We start from the raw sequence: 13898 nt of genomic DNA, 5'->3' as shown, positions 1-13898 counted from the left end.
CGTCACGGCTCTACCGGGTCCGTTCGCCGCCGCCGAGCCCGAACGGTCCGGGGGGGTGCGGGGGAAGCGGGGGCGTCAGGGGTCCCCCGGGGAGGGTCGGGGTCAGCCGGGGGGTTTGGGGGTGGGGGGATCTCTCGGGCAGCGCTCGGGGGTCTTTGGGGGGTCCCTGGGGGGACTTGGGGGTGCAGGGGGAGGTCTCTGGTGGTCTCTGGAGTGAGTTGGGGGACTCCGTGTGGGAATTGGGGGTCCAGGAGGGGTCTCTGGGGGAAATTGGGTGTTCCGGGGGGACATCTGCGTGAGAACCGGGGGTCCCTGACCCTCGTGTGTGTGCCCGCCCCCCCCCCAGCCCCCCATGGCGCTGCGTTTGGCCACCCCCCTGTTACGCCTGGCCCGGAGCGGTGTCCGGTGGGGGGGCACCGGGCCTCCCCCCGCACAGGGTGAGTCGGGGAGGGACCGGCCGGGACCTCTGGACCCACCCCAGGACACTCCCCCCGACCCCGGGATTCCCCCCCGCCAGCAGCGAGGGGGGGGGGGCGGGGGACACATGGAGTGTCCCCGGTGCTGACCCCCCCTCCCCTGGGGCTGGACCCCCCCCCCCCCAGCCGCCCCCCCCTTCGACTGGCAGGACCCGCTGGGGCTGGAGGGGCTGCTGAGCGCCGAGGAGCGGCTGCTGCGGGACACGACGCGCAAGTACTGCCAGGAGCGGCTGCTGCCCCGCGTGCTGCACGCCAACCGCCACGAGGGTACCCCAAAAACACCCCCCGGAACACCCTAAAACAGCCTGACCCCCCCCCCCCCATACAGCCCGACCCCCCCCCAGAGCCGCAAACCACCCCCAAATACTGCCAGAAGCACCTGCTGCCGATCCCCATGAGGGTACCCCAAAACCCCCACGGATGTCCCCGAGGTCCCCCCCCCCATTGCCCCCGACCTCCCCTCAGGGTCCTTCCTATGCAAAAAACGGGGAGTTTTGGTGTCCCCCAAAGCCCCCCGACCCTCCCCCCAAAACTCCCTGACTCCCTCCAACACCCCCAAAATCCTCCCCCCTCCCCTTCCACAGGCCCAAGGTGGAGGCAGGGGTGTGGGGGACCCCTAAAGTCCCCCAGGGGGTTCCCCCACTGCCCCCTCTCACCCCTGCCTTGCCCCCTCCCCACCCCCAGTCTTTGACCGGGAGATCGTGACCGAACTGGGAGAACTGGGGCTGCTAGGCCCCACCATCCAAGGTGAGGGGGGGCCATGGGGATCCCCGGGGGGGCAATTTGAGTACACAAAGGGGGGGCTGGGGGGGTCAGGGAACCCCCCCTGGGGCTCCTGAGGGGGCTGCTGGGGGGTTCAGGGGGAGAGGGGAGGGGCTGGGGGTGTGTGTGACCCTGGGGGTCAGGGATGGGGTTTGGGGGGGGGATCTGGGGGCAGTTTCTGGGTGGCACTGGGGGTCCCCAGGGTGGGGCTGGGTGTCCTGGAGGGGTTCCTGGGGGTTTCTGGGTGGCACTGGGGGGGGCGGGGGGGGGCTTGAGGAGACACTGGGGGTCTCTGAGTGACCATGGCTGACCGCGGGGGGGGTCACTGCAGGGTACGGCTGCGCGGGCACCACGTCGGTGGGCTACGGGCTGGTGACGCGCGAGCTGGAGCGGGTGGACAGCAGCTACCGCTCCGTGCTCAGCGTCCAGTCCTCCCTCGTCATGTACCCCCTGTGGGCCTACGGGACCCCCGCCCAGCGCGAGCGGTTCCTGCCCCGCCTCGGTGAGACCCCGGGGATGGGCAGTGGGGCTGGGGAAGGGCAGCAGGGAGGAGGGACAGGTTTTGGGGTCTGTGGGGCAGCACTGGGGGATTTGGGGGAGGAGCGGGGTCTGTGGGGCAGAAGGGGAGTGATGGGGCCGTTGGGGGTCAGTGGGGCAGCTCGGGGTGTCCCCGGGGTGCCCTTGACCCTCCCCCTTTCCAGCTCGGGGGGAGATTGTGGGGTGCTTCGGGCTGACGGAACCCAACCACGGGAGCGACCCGGGGCGGATGGAGACGCGGGCACGGCACAACCCCAGCACCAGCACCTACACCCTGCGTGGGGCCAAGACCTGGTGAGCTTCAAAATCGGGGTGGGGGGAACACGGGGGACCCCCAGAACCACCCCCCGTGACTCCCCCAACCTCCCCAGGATCACAAATTCGCCCATAGCCGACCTGTGCGTGGTGTGGGCCAAGTGCGAGGAGGATGGGCGGGTCCGAGGGTTCCTGGTGGAGCGCGGGACCCCCGGGCTCAGCACCCCAAAAATCGAGGGCAAGTTCTCCCTGCGCGCCTCCACCACCGGGATGATCCTCATGGACGACGTGGAGGTGCCCGAGGAGAACCTGCTGCCCAACGCCGAGGGGCTGGCGGTGAGGGGGGCACTCAGGGCATCCTGGGGAGGGTCCCAGTGGGATGGGGGGGTCCCGATGACACCCCCGTGTCCCCCAGGGTCCCTTCGGCTGCCTGACCCAGGCGCGTTACGGCATCGCCTGGGGCGCGCTGGGCGCCGCCGAGGCCTGTCTGGAGACAGTGCGGCAGTACGTGCTCGACAGGTAACGGGGGTCTGGGGGGGATTTGGGGGGGTCCCACCGCCCCTTGCCCACCCCAAACCTCACTGCCCCCCTCCCCTGGCCCGCAGGAAGCAGTTTGGGGGCCCACTGGCCCGGAACCAGCTGGTGCAGAAGAAGCTGGCGGACATGGTGACGGAGATCGCGCTGGGGCTCCACGCCTGCCTGCAGCTCGGCCGCCTCAAGGACGAGGGCAAGTGAGTGGCACTGTCCCCAGGGGGGGCTGGGGGGGTCCTGGAGGGGGTCAGTGTGTCCCTGTCCGTGTCCCCGCAGGGCTGCCCCCGAGATGGTGTCGATGCTGAAGCGGAACTCGTGCGGGAAGGCGCTGGGCATCGCGAGGGACGCGCGGGACATGCTGGGGGGCAACGGGATCTGCGACGAGTTCCACGTCATCCGGCACCTCATGAACCTCGAGGCCGTCAACACCTACGAGGGTACGGCGGGGAGGGGGCCCGGGGGGGTCTCGAGGGGTGCTGGGGTTCATGCTGAGCTGTGGTGATCCCCGCAGGCACCCACGACATCCACGCGCTGATCCTGGGCCGCGCCATCACCGGCATCCAGGCCTTCGCCCCGGCCAAGGGCACGTAGCGGGGACGCGGTGGCGGCACTGGTGGGGACCGGGTCTGCTCCTCGTGGGAAGGGGTGTGAGGAGACGGCGGCGCTGACTGGACCTGGTGTCACCAACCGGACCCAGGTATCCCCAGAAGGGACCCAGTGTCCCTGATGGGACCTCGTGTCACCAACCAAACCTCCTGTCACCAACGGGACTTGGTGTCACCCCAACCAAATCTCGTGTCACTGGCGGGACCCGGTGTCAACACGCACGTCTTGTGTCATTGATGGGACCCAGTGCCACCAACCAAACCTGGTGTCACCAACGGGACTCGGTGTCACTCAGGGGACCCCAGTGGTGCTGGGCCCCGTGTCCGGTGCCATCCCTGTGCCTTCGCCATCCCCGTGGCCAATAAACGGTGGGACAGCCCCCTCCATGCCAGCCCCGCTCGTCAGCGTTAATTAACCTGCCAGGACCCAGCTCTGCCCTCGGGGGAGCCCCAGCCCAGCACAGCCCCGCCACATCCAGCTTTTGAGTCAACTTCAGCCCTTTATTTGTTCCAACCACCAACAGCAACAGAAATGCCCTTTGGGGCCAAAATCCCCATTTGGCCCGGCACAGCCCGGGTTTGGGGGGGTCTTTGGGCTGGGGAGGGGGTCCCGCTCAGCCCTCGGGCTGCAGGAGGAGGTCACGGTAAGCCGCCTCCACGGTGCAGCAGACGTGGCGCAGCTCCGCCTGCACCTCCTCGACGCGCTCCATCACCTCGGCCACCGCCTGCAGCCGCTCCTGGATCAGCTCGTTGTGGAAGCCGTAGAGGTGGAAGAGCCGCTCCTCCAGCTGCTCCGCCAGCTCCGAGACCTGCCCGAAAGGGGCCACGGCTCGTCCCGGCGCTGGCACGGCCGCCGTCCCCGGGGCCGGGGGGCAGCTGCGCCCGCCCGCGCTGGCACCGCTCCCGGCCTGGCCCGGCCGCCGCCAGCTGCGCCCCGGTAGCCGCAGCGCCGGTCGCGGTGGCCACCGAGCGCCGGGTCAGCGCGGGCCGCAGCTGCCAGGCCGGGCCGCCATCTGCGCGGGGGCCTGGGGACCCCCCCGGCCGGCCCCCCCCGGCTGGGGAGACATCGGCGGGAGCGAAGTCCGGCGCGAGGGCAGCGTGGGGACAAGGGGGGGACATCGGGGGGACATCGGGGGCCGCTCGAAGCGGGGCCGGAGGCAGCTGCGGCCGCCCCCGCGGGGGCTCGGGGGGCTCCCCCCGGCCGGGCTCCGCAGCTGCCGCCCCGGCCGGGCTCTGCCTCCCTTCTCCCGCCAAGCCGGGCGGAATAACGCGATTCCCCGTGCCCCGGAGGGAAGGGACGGGACCCCGCAGCCCTCTCCGGGCTTACCTTCTGCATGAGGCTCTCCCTGAAGCCCCTCAGCACCCTGTGGTCTTCCTCGCGGCCCTCGTTGATGCGGCCGATGAGGTCCCGCACCTGCTGCTGCAGCCCCTCCACGATGGCGTCCAGCGAGGCGAAGTACCGGGACGAGGCGGGGGCCAGCGCCGGCTCCGCGCACGGCCTCGGCCGGAACACGAGACCCTCCGTCAAGGGCGCGCACCCCACCGGGGAGGGGACGGGGACATCCCCTGGGAGGGGCATGGACCCCGCGGGGACAGGGACGTGCCCACCCATCAGGGATCACACTGGCACTGGGACCGCGCTGTGAGGGGCACGGAGCCCACGGGGACAGGGTCAGGGACATCGCCGCCCCATCAGGGGATGGATCACACAAGGACAGGGACCCCCCGTCAGGGGTGTGCGCCCTGTCAGGGTCACACATCCGCGGGGAAAGGGACGGGCTCTGCCCTGTCACAGCCCGGCCAGTCCCGTTAATTGAGAATTACCCTCTAATTAACGCCGTGACTCGTGGTGACACGTGTGTCCCCCGTCCCCCCCGCTATTTTTTTCTCCACTTTCACTCAAATTCGCGATGCGGCGCAGGGTGAAGGTGGTACCTGTCCGGCTCCTTGCAGGGGGGCTCATCCCCACCCAGTCCCGCCGGGGAGGGACCGCCGGCCGCCGCCGCTGCCTCCGGCTCGGGACCCTTGGGCTCCTCCTGCGACATCCTGGCCCTGGGGGGCTGACGGGGAAGGACCCCCGGGTTGGGGCCGCTGGGATGGGGCTGGTACAGCCCCTGCTCCAGGCCGGGGTCCGGGGGTGGGCTGAGGGCGCAAGGCCCGGCCCAGGCGGGGGTCCCGGGGGTGCGTTGGGGGCACTAAGCCCGGCGCGGGCCAGAGTCCCGGGGTCGTGCCGGGTCCCTGGGGTGAGCTGGGGGCACTAAAGCCAGCCCAGGCAGGGGTCCCGGGGTCGGGTTGGGGACGCGATCGCGGGGGACCGGGAGGCTTCGGCCGCCCCTCACAACACCCGCCTCAGGGGAGCCTGCTGGGCGGGTACCCCGCCGGCCAATCAGCGCCTGCCTTCTCCACCCCGGAGCTGGTGATTGGAGCCCTGAAGGAACCCAGGGGATGATTGGCACCTGCTCGGGCCAATCAAAAGGCACCGCTGGGAAAGGCGGGAAGCGCCTGAGGGTCCCGGGGGGGGGGTCCCTGGGGGGGGTCCCGGGGGGGGGGGGTCCCGGGCTGGTCTCAGGGGTCCCGGGAAGGTCTCGGGGGTCCCGGGCGGGTCCTGGGGGTCCCGGGAAGGTCTCGGGGGTCCCGGGCTGTTCTCGGGGGTCCCGGGCAGCTCTCGGGGTCCCGGGAAGGTCTCGGGGGTCCTGGGAAGGTCTCGGGGGTCCCGGGAAGGTCTCGGGGGTCCCGGGCGGGGGTCCCGGGCAGGTCTCGGCTTCCCCAGCACCGTGCGAGGCCACGAGGTGACAATAAACCCTCCCCGAGCACCGCTCCACGCGCGTTCCCTTCCCCAGCACACACACACGGGCACCGCAGGGCACGGGGCTTTATTGGGGTGTGGACCCCCAGGGACGGGACCCCCTCCCCGAAAGGAGGGGACCCCGATGGGGTCAGACGTCCAGGCGGCACAGGGGGCTGTCGTAGACCATCTGCAAGTTGACGCGGTGCCCCACGAGCTCCCGGATGTTGTTGATGCCGTATTTGATCATGGTGGGTCTGGGGGAGATGGGATGGGATGGGATGGGAGGGTCAGGGGGTGGGGGAGATGGGACGGGCCCACACTGGGACCCTCCCCCCTCCCCAGGGTGATCCCCACTCACCGCTCCAGCGAGAGCCCCCAGGCGATGACGGAGACGTTCTCGGGGAGCCCCATGGGCAGCAGCAGCTCAGGGCGGAAGACCCCCGAGTTTCCCACCTCCACCCATTTCTTCAGCCCTGGGGGGCGAGGACAGGGAATGAGGATGAGATGGGGCACCCCAGAGACCCCCTCCCCACACTGGAACCCCAGAGACCCCCTCCCAAAGTGCTCCCCCCCATTCCAGGGGAGCTCAAGATCAGGCTGACCCCCAGACCCCCAGCTCCAAGGGGAGCCCCCCCCAAGACCTCCCTGCTCTAAACGGGGACCCCCCAGGACCCCCCCTCACCCTCATGGTAGCTGAACACCTCCATGCTGGGCTCCGTGTAGGGGTTGTAGGCGGGTTTGAAGCGCAGCTGGGAGATTCCTGGGGGTACACAGGAGGTCAGGGGGGCACAGGGCGGGGTCAGAGGGGTTCAGGGTGCCCCCCCGGCGCCCTCCCCATACCCAGCTTGGTGAAGAACTGCCGGAGGATGCCCATGAGGTGGCCCAGGGTGAGCCCCCGGTCGGCCACGACGCCCTCGACCTGGTGGAACTCGGCCAAGTGCGTCGCGTCCAGGGTCTCGTTGCGGAACACGCGGTCGATGGAGAAATATTTCACGGGGCTGAACTTCTCCTGAGGGGGGAACGCATTGATGGGGGGCAGGTGAGACCCCAGGAATGCCCAAGAACTGCTCTGATCCCCCTCAAATTGCTGTGGCCTTCCTGAGCCCGCCCCCAACCTCCTAAACTGCTCTGACCACCCCAAATCCCACTGACACCCCAAACCCACTAATGCCCCCAAAAACCCCTCTGTTCCCTCCTCACCTGTGCATCCCCAGACCCTGCCAAGGTCCCCAAACCCCTCAGACCCCCCATAAAGCCCCCAGACCCTTCCATGCCCCCCAGACCTGCCGTGCCAGCTGGAACAGGGCGCGGGCACTGGCTGACGTGGTGTGGGTCCTCAGCAGGTTCTTCCGCGCCTCCTCCACCTTCCACTCGTACCTGTACCTGGGGGGGGGGGCCAGGGAGGGAGTTCAGAGGGGTGGGGGGCACACTCGGGACCCCCCTGAATCGCCCCCGGGGTCGGGGTCTCACCCCTGCGAGCCGTAGCCTCCCTGCGAGTGCACCTTCTTCACCTTGGAGGTGTAGCCGGGGGGCAACTGGGGGGCTTCAGCAGGGTCTGGGGAGGGGCAAAAATGTGAGGGGGAGGGGTCTGGAGAGCTTTGGGGGGGCGTTTGTGGGGGCTCAGAAGGGTTTTGGGGGGCAGTGGGGCTTGTGGTGGGGCAGAGGGATTTCAGGATCGGAGGGGGGTGGGGTGGGCAGCAGGGGTTTGGGGGGCTGTGGGGGGGTTCAGAGGGGTCCCTGGGGGGGGTCAGCAGGTTCCCGTGCCCCCCAGCACCCACCCAGCAGGAAGAAGGTGTCGTGCTGGTCGCGCGCCGGGTGCTGCTGCGGCTGGAACAGCGCGTCGAAGTTCCAGAAGGAGCTCTCCACGAAGTTATCCGTGGGCATCTCCGTGAACCTGGGGGGCCACCGCTGCCTCAGCAAAGGGGGGAGAGGTCTGCCCACGCCCCCCCCCCCTCCCCGAGCCTTCCCCCCACTCACCCCATCTCCAGGAAGATCTGGCGCAGCTCCGAGCGCACCTTGAGCAGGGGGTGCAGGTGGCCGCAGGCCGGGGGCAGCCCCAGCGAGGAGAAGTTGTAGGGTTTGAAGGGCAGCTGGCGCCAGGAGCCCCTGCAGGAGGGGTCAGGGCTCAGGGCACAGTTGTGCCGAGGCCGTGGGAGGGTCCTGGAGGGGTCTGGAGGGGTCTGGGGGGGGGGGGACGTACGTGGCGATCATCTCCGGGGTCAGCTCCGTCTCCGGCCGCGCCACGGCCGTGCTGAAGGCGCTGCCTTTGCGGATCCAGTACGACTTGAGGGTCCTGGGGGGGCAGCGAGGGCGTTGGGAGAGACCCAAAGCCCCTGGCTGATGCTTCGTTAATTACTTTAATTAACACCAATTTCAGTAATTATCAGCTTAGTGTTTTTTATTTAACGTTTCACTGACACGAGCGTTACGCAGAGTCTTTAACGGTCGAATTAAATCACTGAGGGGTTAATTTCGCTAAGATTAACGCCAAAAAACCTCAGTAAACAAAACCAAAAGGGTTTGAAAACGGGGCAGCCGGGGCCTTAAATTTATGGCCCTGCAAGGATAGGAGAAGCAGAAGATGCCAAGAAGAACGAAACCTGGGGAGTCGGGTATTCCCAGTCTGACCAAAAGATAACAAAAGCACTACAGAACGCGGAGCAGCCTAAACCAAAAACTGACAAATAACGACCAAACGAGAAGAGAGCGCCAATTAACGAACGGAATTAGGCAATTCAGAAGCAACAAGTATCAGTTCCTTTGTTCTGCCCCACTCACACTTCCAGGAGCAGCTTCCTCCTCTTGAGCTCGGCGCGCTCCCGCTCGGGCAGGGCCTGGGCCTCCCCTGCCCTCACCTGCCCCAGGTGCTCCTGCACCGTGTCCTGCACCGAGGGCACCTGGGGGGGCACGGGGGGAGACCCCCGGGCTGGGCACAGCCCAACGGGGACCCTCGACAATTTCCCCTGCCAGCTCCAGCGGATCCCCATCCCCGCCAAGGACAATCCTGATCCCGCCAGACCCCCACCCATCCACCCCCAGGGCAATCCTGATCCCTGCAGACCCCCACCCATCCACCCCCAGGACAATCCTGATCCCTGCAGACCCCCACCCATCCCCGCCAAGGACAATCCTCATCCCGCCAGACCCCCACCCATCCACCTCCAGGATGCTCCTGGTTTCCAGGGCCCCCCGTCCATTCCCTCCGGGACATTCCCAGTAACCGGAGATCCCCAGACCTCTCTCCTCGGGACATTCCCAGTTCTCAGTGACCCCCACGCATCCCCCTTTAGGACACCCCCGCTTCCCGGGGACCCCCGCCCGTCGCCCCGGGCCACTCACGACGGGGAGCACGCGGGGACCGCCGGGCGCTCCCTTATCCAGGCGCACCCACTTGTTGGCCATGGCCTTGCTGAAGCCCAAGGAGCCCCCGGGCAGCTTCTGCGGAGACACAGCGACCGTGAGCGACGCGGTGCCGGCGCCCGTGCCCCGCTCCGGTGCCGCCGTTACCCACCATGGCCTCTGCCTGGGGCAGCCCCTCCTCGGGGAGGCTCCTGAACAGCCGCACCTCGGGGCTGCCGTCCCGCAGCACCTCCTCGCCCTCGGGGCTCAGCTCCCATCGCGTGGCCGCCCGCGCCTCCGCCTCGATCACCTGCACCGGCACCGGGATCAGCACCGCCAGCGGCGCCCGGGGGCTCCCCCGCGCCCCGGCCGCCGCGCCCGCACCTCGCCCAGAGCCTGGAGGCTCTTGACGGCGCCCACGAGCGTCTGGTGGTCGACGCCGAGCGCGGCGGCGGCCTCGATGCTGCAGAGCCCCCCGGAGCCCCCGGCCCGGTCCAGCCGCTCCAGGAGCCGCTCCGCCACGCTCGGCGCCATGGCCGGAAGAGAGCCCGGCCCCGCCGGAAGTGATCCCGGGCCTGCCGGAAGTGATCCCGGGCCTGCCGGAAGTGCCGCTGGGCTCCTGCCCCATCTTGGGTGTGGCGCAAGCGCCGCGCTGAGCCTGCTCGGCGCCATATTGAGTGTGGCGGGTGCTACAGGCGGCTGCGGGGGGCGCCGTGACGTCACGAAGCTGCGCTATGACGTCATGAGGTGCGAAGCGGCCGCACCAGGGACCCCAGAGGGCCGATCCGGTCCAGAGGTTCATTAGAGCAGCCCCCGGCCTGGGTTCACCTTCCTCGTGTTCCCACCTGCTGTGACATCACTTAATCAATGACATCATCACCGCGTCACGGCGCCATACGAAGGCACAGGCGAGCAGGAGACTCCCCTACGCCGCTTGCCCGTTGTCCCCTCCCCATATCCCCAATCCCCCATTCAATTTCCTCCCCCCCCCCCCCTCCACCCTCAGGCCTGGCCCTTTAAGAGCGCGTGCCCCACGTGACCCCGGGAGCGAGGCGGGGGGCGGGGGGGGCGTCTCCCTCCGAACGCGTGGTCGCTCCTCATTGGCCGCCGCGCTCAGCCAATGGGAAGCAGCCATCTGGGACGCCAACGTTCGGGGGCGCCGTCGCCGCCGGCCGGCGGGCGGGCGGCCAATGGCAGCGGGCCGCGCGCGGGCTCGGGCCAATGGCAGGGCGGCGGAGGCGGGGCGAGGGGCGGCGGGAGGATAAAAGGCGGTGGCACCTCCCTCCCCCTCCGCAGTGCCGGGCGGCGCCGGGCCGGGACGGACGGAGCGAGCGTGCCCTGACCCTCCCCCCCCCCGCCATGAGCCCTCTCAGCGTCCTCGCCCCCGTCCTGTTCGGAGCCCTCCTGGCGGCCGCCGGCCCCACCCAGTTCTTCCGCGAGGAGTTCGGGGATGGAGGTGAGGGAGGGGCCGGGGCGGGGGTCCCTGAGGGCGGGGCCTTGGGGGGGGCTCCTGAGGTTAAGGGGTTGGGGGGGGGCGGTGCCTGAGGAGGCTGGGGGGAGTCTGAGGGAAAGGAGGAGGATGGGAGAACCCTTCTGTGTTTTGTGAGGGGAGAGAATGGAGGGATCAGCCTGCGTTTTCTGACAGGGAGAATGGGGAGATCGTTGTGTGATCTGTGAGGGGAGAGAATGGCAGGGCCCCCCTGTGATCTCTGAGGGGACGAAGGGGGACTTCCCTGTGTTCTCTGAGGGGAGAGAATTGAGGGACCCCACTGTGTTCTGTGAGGGGAGAATGGACTGCTCCTCTTGTGTTCTTTAAAGGAAGAATGGGGGGAATCCCCTGTGTTCTGTGAGGGGAGGATGGGGAGGGATCCTCCTGTGATCTGTGAGGGAAGAAGGAGGGGATCCTCCTGTGTTCTGTGAGGGCGGAGAATGGGGGGGACCCTCTGTACTCTGTGAGGAGAAGGAGGACGCAGGAGCCACTCCTCAGGTGTGAGAAGTGAGTGGGAGTCGGGACAGGGAGGATGAGGGTGCCCTGGGCCAGGAAGGGTGGGGGTCACTGGAGGGACAGGGAAGTGGGGCTCAGGATCAGCCCTCGAGCAGAGCAGGTGAACAAGAGGGGAAGGAGCAGGAAAAGGACAGTGAGGGGCACAGCACCTGCATGGAGAAGGTTCCTGGGGGACTTGGCTTTCCCCTGGAAGCCCAAATCCTTCAGTCCCCCACCCAAGCCCTGAGCTCTTGGGGGGCAGGAGGAGTTTGGGGGTCTGGAAGGGTCGGGGGTCCTGACACTCCCCTCCCACAGACGCCTGGACCCGCCGGTGGGTGGAATCCAAGCACAAACCCGACTACGGCCGCTTCGTCCTCACTGCCGGGAAGTTCTACGGCGACGCCGAGAAGGACAAAGGTGAGTCGGGGCAGAGGGGTCGTGGCAGGTGAGGAGGAGCCCCAGGGGGGGGTTTGCCCCCTCCTCACCACGCCCCACATCCCGCAGGGATCCAGACGAGCCAGGACGCCCGGTTCTACGCCCTGTCCTCCCGCTTCGAGCCCTTCAGCAACCGCGACAAGACGCTGGTGGTGCAGTTCACGGTGAAGCACGAACAGAACATCGACTGTGGCGGCGGCTACGTGAAGCTCTTCCCGGCCAGCCTGAGCCAGGAGGACATGCACGGCGACTCCGAGTACAACATCATGTTTGGTGGGTGTCCCCCCCATCCTGCTCAGCCCCCTCAGAGTGGTCTCAACCCCATCCCTGACCCCCCTCACGTGCCCCCCCAGGCCCTGACATCTGTGGCCCTGGCACCAAGAAGGTCCACGTGATCTTTAACTACAAAGGGAAGAACGTGTTGATCAATAAAGACATTCGCTGCAAGGTGGGTGTGTGGGGGGGTTTGGGGGTCCTGCTGTGTTCCCTTGGGTGGGGGTCTCCAGCCCTGCTGAGCCCCCCCTGTGCCCCCAGGATGACGAGTTCAGCCACCTGTACACGCTGGTGGTGCGGCCGGACAACACGTACGAGGTGAAGATCGACAACGCCCGTGTGGAGTCGGGGAGCCTGGAGGAGGATTGGGATTTCCTCCCCCCAAAAAAGATCAAAGACCCCGAGGCCAAGAAACCCGACGACTGGGATGAGCGGGCCAAGATTGATGACCCTGAGGACACCAAGCCTGAGGTGGGGAGGGGGGCTTTGGGGGTCAGGGTGGATTGTGGTAGCACCCTGATGGGATTTGGGGGGCTGAGGGGACTTTGGGGAGCTGTGGGAGGGCTTTGGGAGTAAGTTTGGGGTCTTGGGAAGCTTCACGGGGGGCTTGGAAAAAGCTCCTGTAAGAATTTGGGGACAGCTCTGGAGAGAATGGGGGACTCTGAAAGGGACCAGGCAAGAATTGGGGAATTTGGGGGATTCAGAGGGGTCTGTGGCACCAACCTGGGGGAGTCCTGGAGCCCCCTGACCCTTCCTGACCTCCCGCCTCCTTGCAGGACTGGGACAAACCCGAGCACATCCCAGACCCCGACGCCAAGAAACCGGAGGATTGGGATGAGGAGATGGACGGGGAGTGGGAGCCGCCTGTGATCCAGAACCCCGAGTACAAGGTGAGGCCTGGGGGCTGCAGGGGGGGCATGGGGGAAGGGGCTGTGCCCCCTCTGAACCCCCTTTTGTGCCCCCCCAGGGCGAGTGGAGGCCGCAGCAGATCGACAACCCCGACTACAAGGGCAAGTGGGTGCACCCCGAGATCGACAACCCCGAGTACAGCCCGGACCCCCTGCTCTACTCCTACGACAGCTTCGGGGTCATCGGCCTCGACCTCTGGCAGGTGAGGGGGGAGGGTCTCGGGGGGGGATCCCTGGGACCTGCAGGACCCACATAACCTCCCCATCCCCCCCACAGGTGAAGTCAGGCACCATCTTTGACAATTTCCTGATCACGGATGATGAGAAGCTGGCGGAGGAGATCGGCAACGAGACCTGGGGGGCCACCAAGGTAAGGGAGGGGACGAGACCCCCCCCGCCGGTGAGACCCCCGGTGAGACCCCCGGTGACCCCTCCGGTGACCTCCCCACCCACCCCCCGCAGGAGGCAGAGAGGAAGATGAAGGAGCAGCAGGACGAGGAGCAGCGGAAGAAGCAGGAGGAGGAGGAGAAGCAGCAGAAAGAAGAGGAAGGGGACGATGAGGGCGATGGGGACGAGGAGGAGGAGGATGAGGAGGAGCCCGAGGCCGAGCCCGAGGAGGCGGAGGCGGCCCCGCGGGACGAGCTCTGAGGGCCCCGCGGCGGGACCGTTCTGTCTCTGTGAGACCTGGACTCTTTTCTATGGGAGCCGCGACCGCGCCGGCACCGAACCGGCACGGCCGGGACCGAACCGGCACCGGGCGCCCCGCGGGGCGAGGACTCAGGACCAGCGCCGGGGGTGGGGAGGGTGCGGTGTGTGTGTGTTGGGGGCGGGTGGGGGAGCACCGGCGGTGTCGCACGGGACTGTACGGGGGTGTCGCGATCCGGTTTCTATTAAATTAACGATCGTCCCGGCGCCGCCGCCGCTCCTTTCTCTTCTTTATTCCTCGTCCCTCGCCCGCGCCATGTTGCGCCCGCCGCCATTTTGTGCCGCCGCCGCGCGTCACGT

At 68.0% G+C, this 13898-nt stretch overlaps 3 protein-coding genes across 4 annotated transcripts; 2 read left to right on the top strand and 1 right to left on the bottom strand.

Moving 5' to 3' along the window:
* Positions 1-4: 4 nt before the first annotated feature.
* Positions 5-3558, top strand: GCDH (glutaryl-CoA dehydrogenase). Of its 2 annotated transcripts, none has more exons than XM_082299470.1 (11): positions 5-17; positions 347-437; positions 603-743; positions 1161-1223; positions 1570-1740; positions 1940-2069; positions 2147-2366; positions 2446-2549; positions 2636-2761; positions 2838-2998; positions 3073-3558. In XM_082299470.1, exons 2-11 carry the CDS (start codon positions 353-355, stop codon positions 3150-3152), a joined length of 1281 nt encoding a protein of 426 aa, XP_082155596.1. In that variant the 5' UTR covers positions 5-17; positions 347-352; the 3' UTR covers positions 3153-3558. The 2 variants fall into 2 exon arrangements, with proteins under 2 accessions (XP_082155596.1, XP_082155595.1); XM_082299469.1 differs by lacking the exon at positions 5-17 and adding an exon at positions 19-45.
* Positions 3559-6022: 2464 nt separating this feature from the next.
* Positions 6023-9841, bottom strand: FARSA (phenylalanyl-tRNA synthetase subunit alpha). Its single transcript, XM_082299279.1, has 13 exons — positions 9678-9841; positions 9466-9603; positions 9294-9392; positions 8733-8851; positions 8155-8247; positions 7932-8060; positions 7733-7848; positions 7425-7509; positions 7238-7337; positions 6795-6963; positions 6637-6714; positions 6313-6427; positions 6023-6208 (listed from the first exon to the last, which is right to left on the bottom strand). Exons 1-13 carry the CDS (start codon positions 9825-9827, stop codon positions 6103-6105), a joined length of 1497 nt encoding a protein of 498 aa, XP_082155405.1. The 5' UTR covers positions 9828-9841; the 3' UTR covers positions 6023-6102.
* Positions 9842-10483: 642 nt separating this feature from the next.
* On the top strand, positions 10484-13697 carry CALR (calreticulin; the record flags this gene model as incomplete). Its single annotated transcript, XM_082299276.1, is given in 10 exon segments — positions 10484-10554; positions 10556-10749; positions 11593-11694; positions 11782-11985; positions 12066-12160; positions 12247-12456; positions 12762-12875; positions 12953-13096; positions 13171-13263; positions 13356-13697. Coding segments are annotated over 10 exon segments (1413 nt in total). The 3' UTR covers positions 13542-13697.
* Between the last annotated feature and the right edge of the window lie 201 nt (positions 13698-13898).

Source organism: Coloeus monedula (assembly GCF_965178545.1).
Source record: "Coloeus monedula genome assembly, chromosome: 31".
In the NCBI taxonomy this organism is placed as follows: domain Eukaryota; kingdom Metazoa; phylum Chordata; class Aves; order Passeriformes; family Corvidae; genus Coloeus; species Coloeus monedula.
This window is presented reverse-complemented; position numbering and strand designations above follow the sequence as displayed.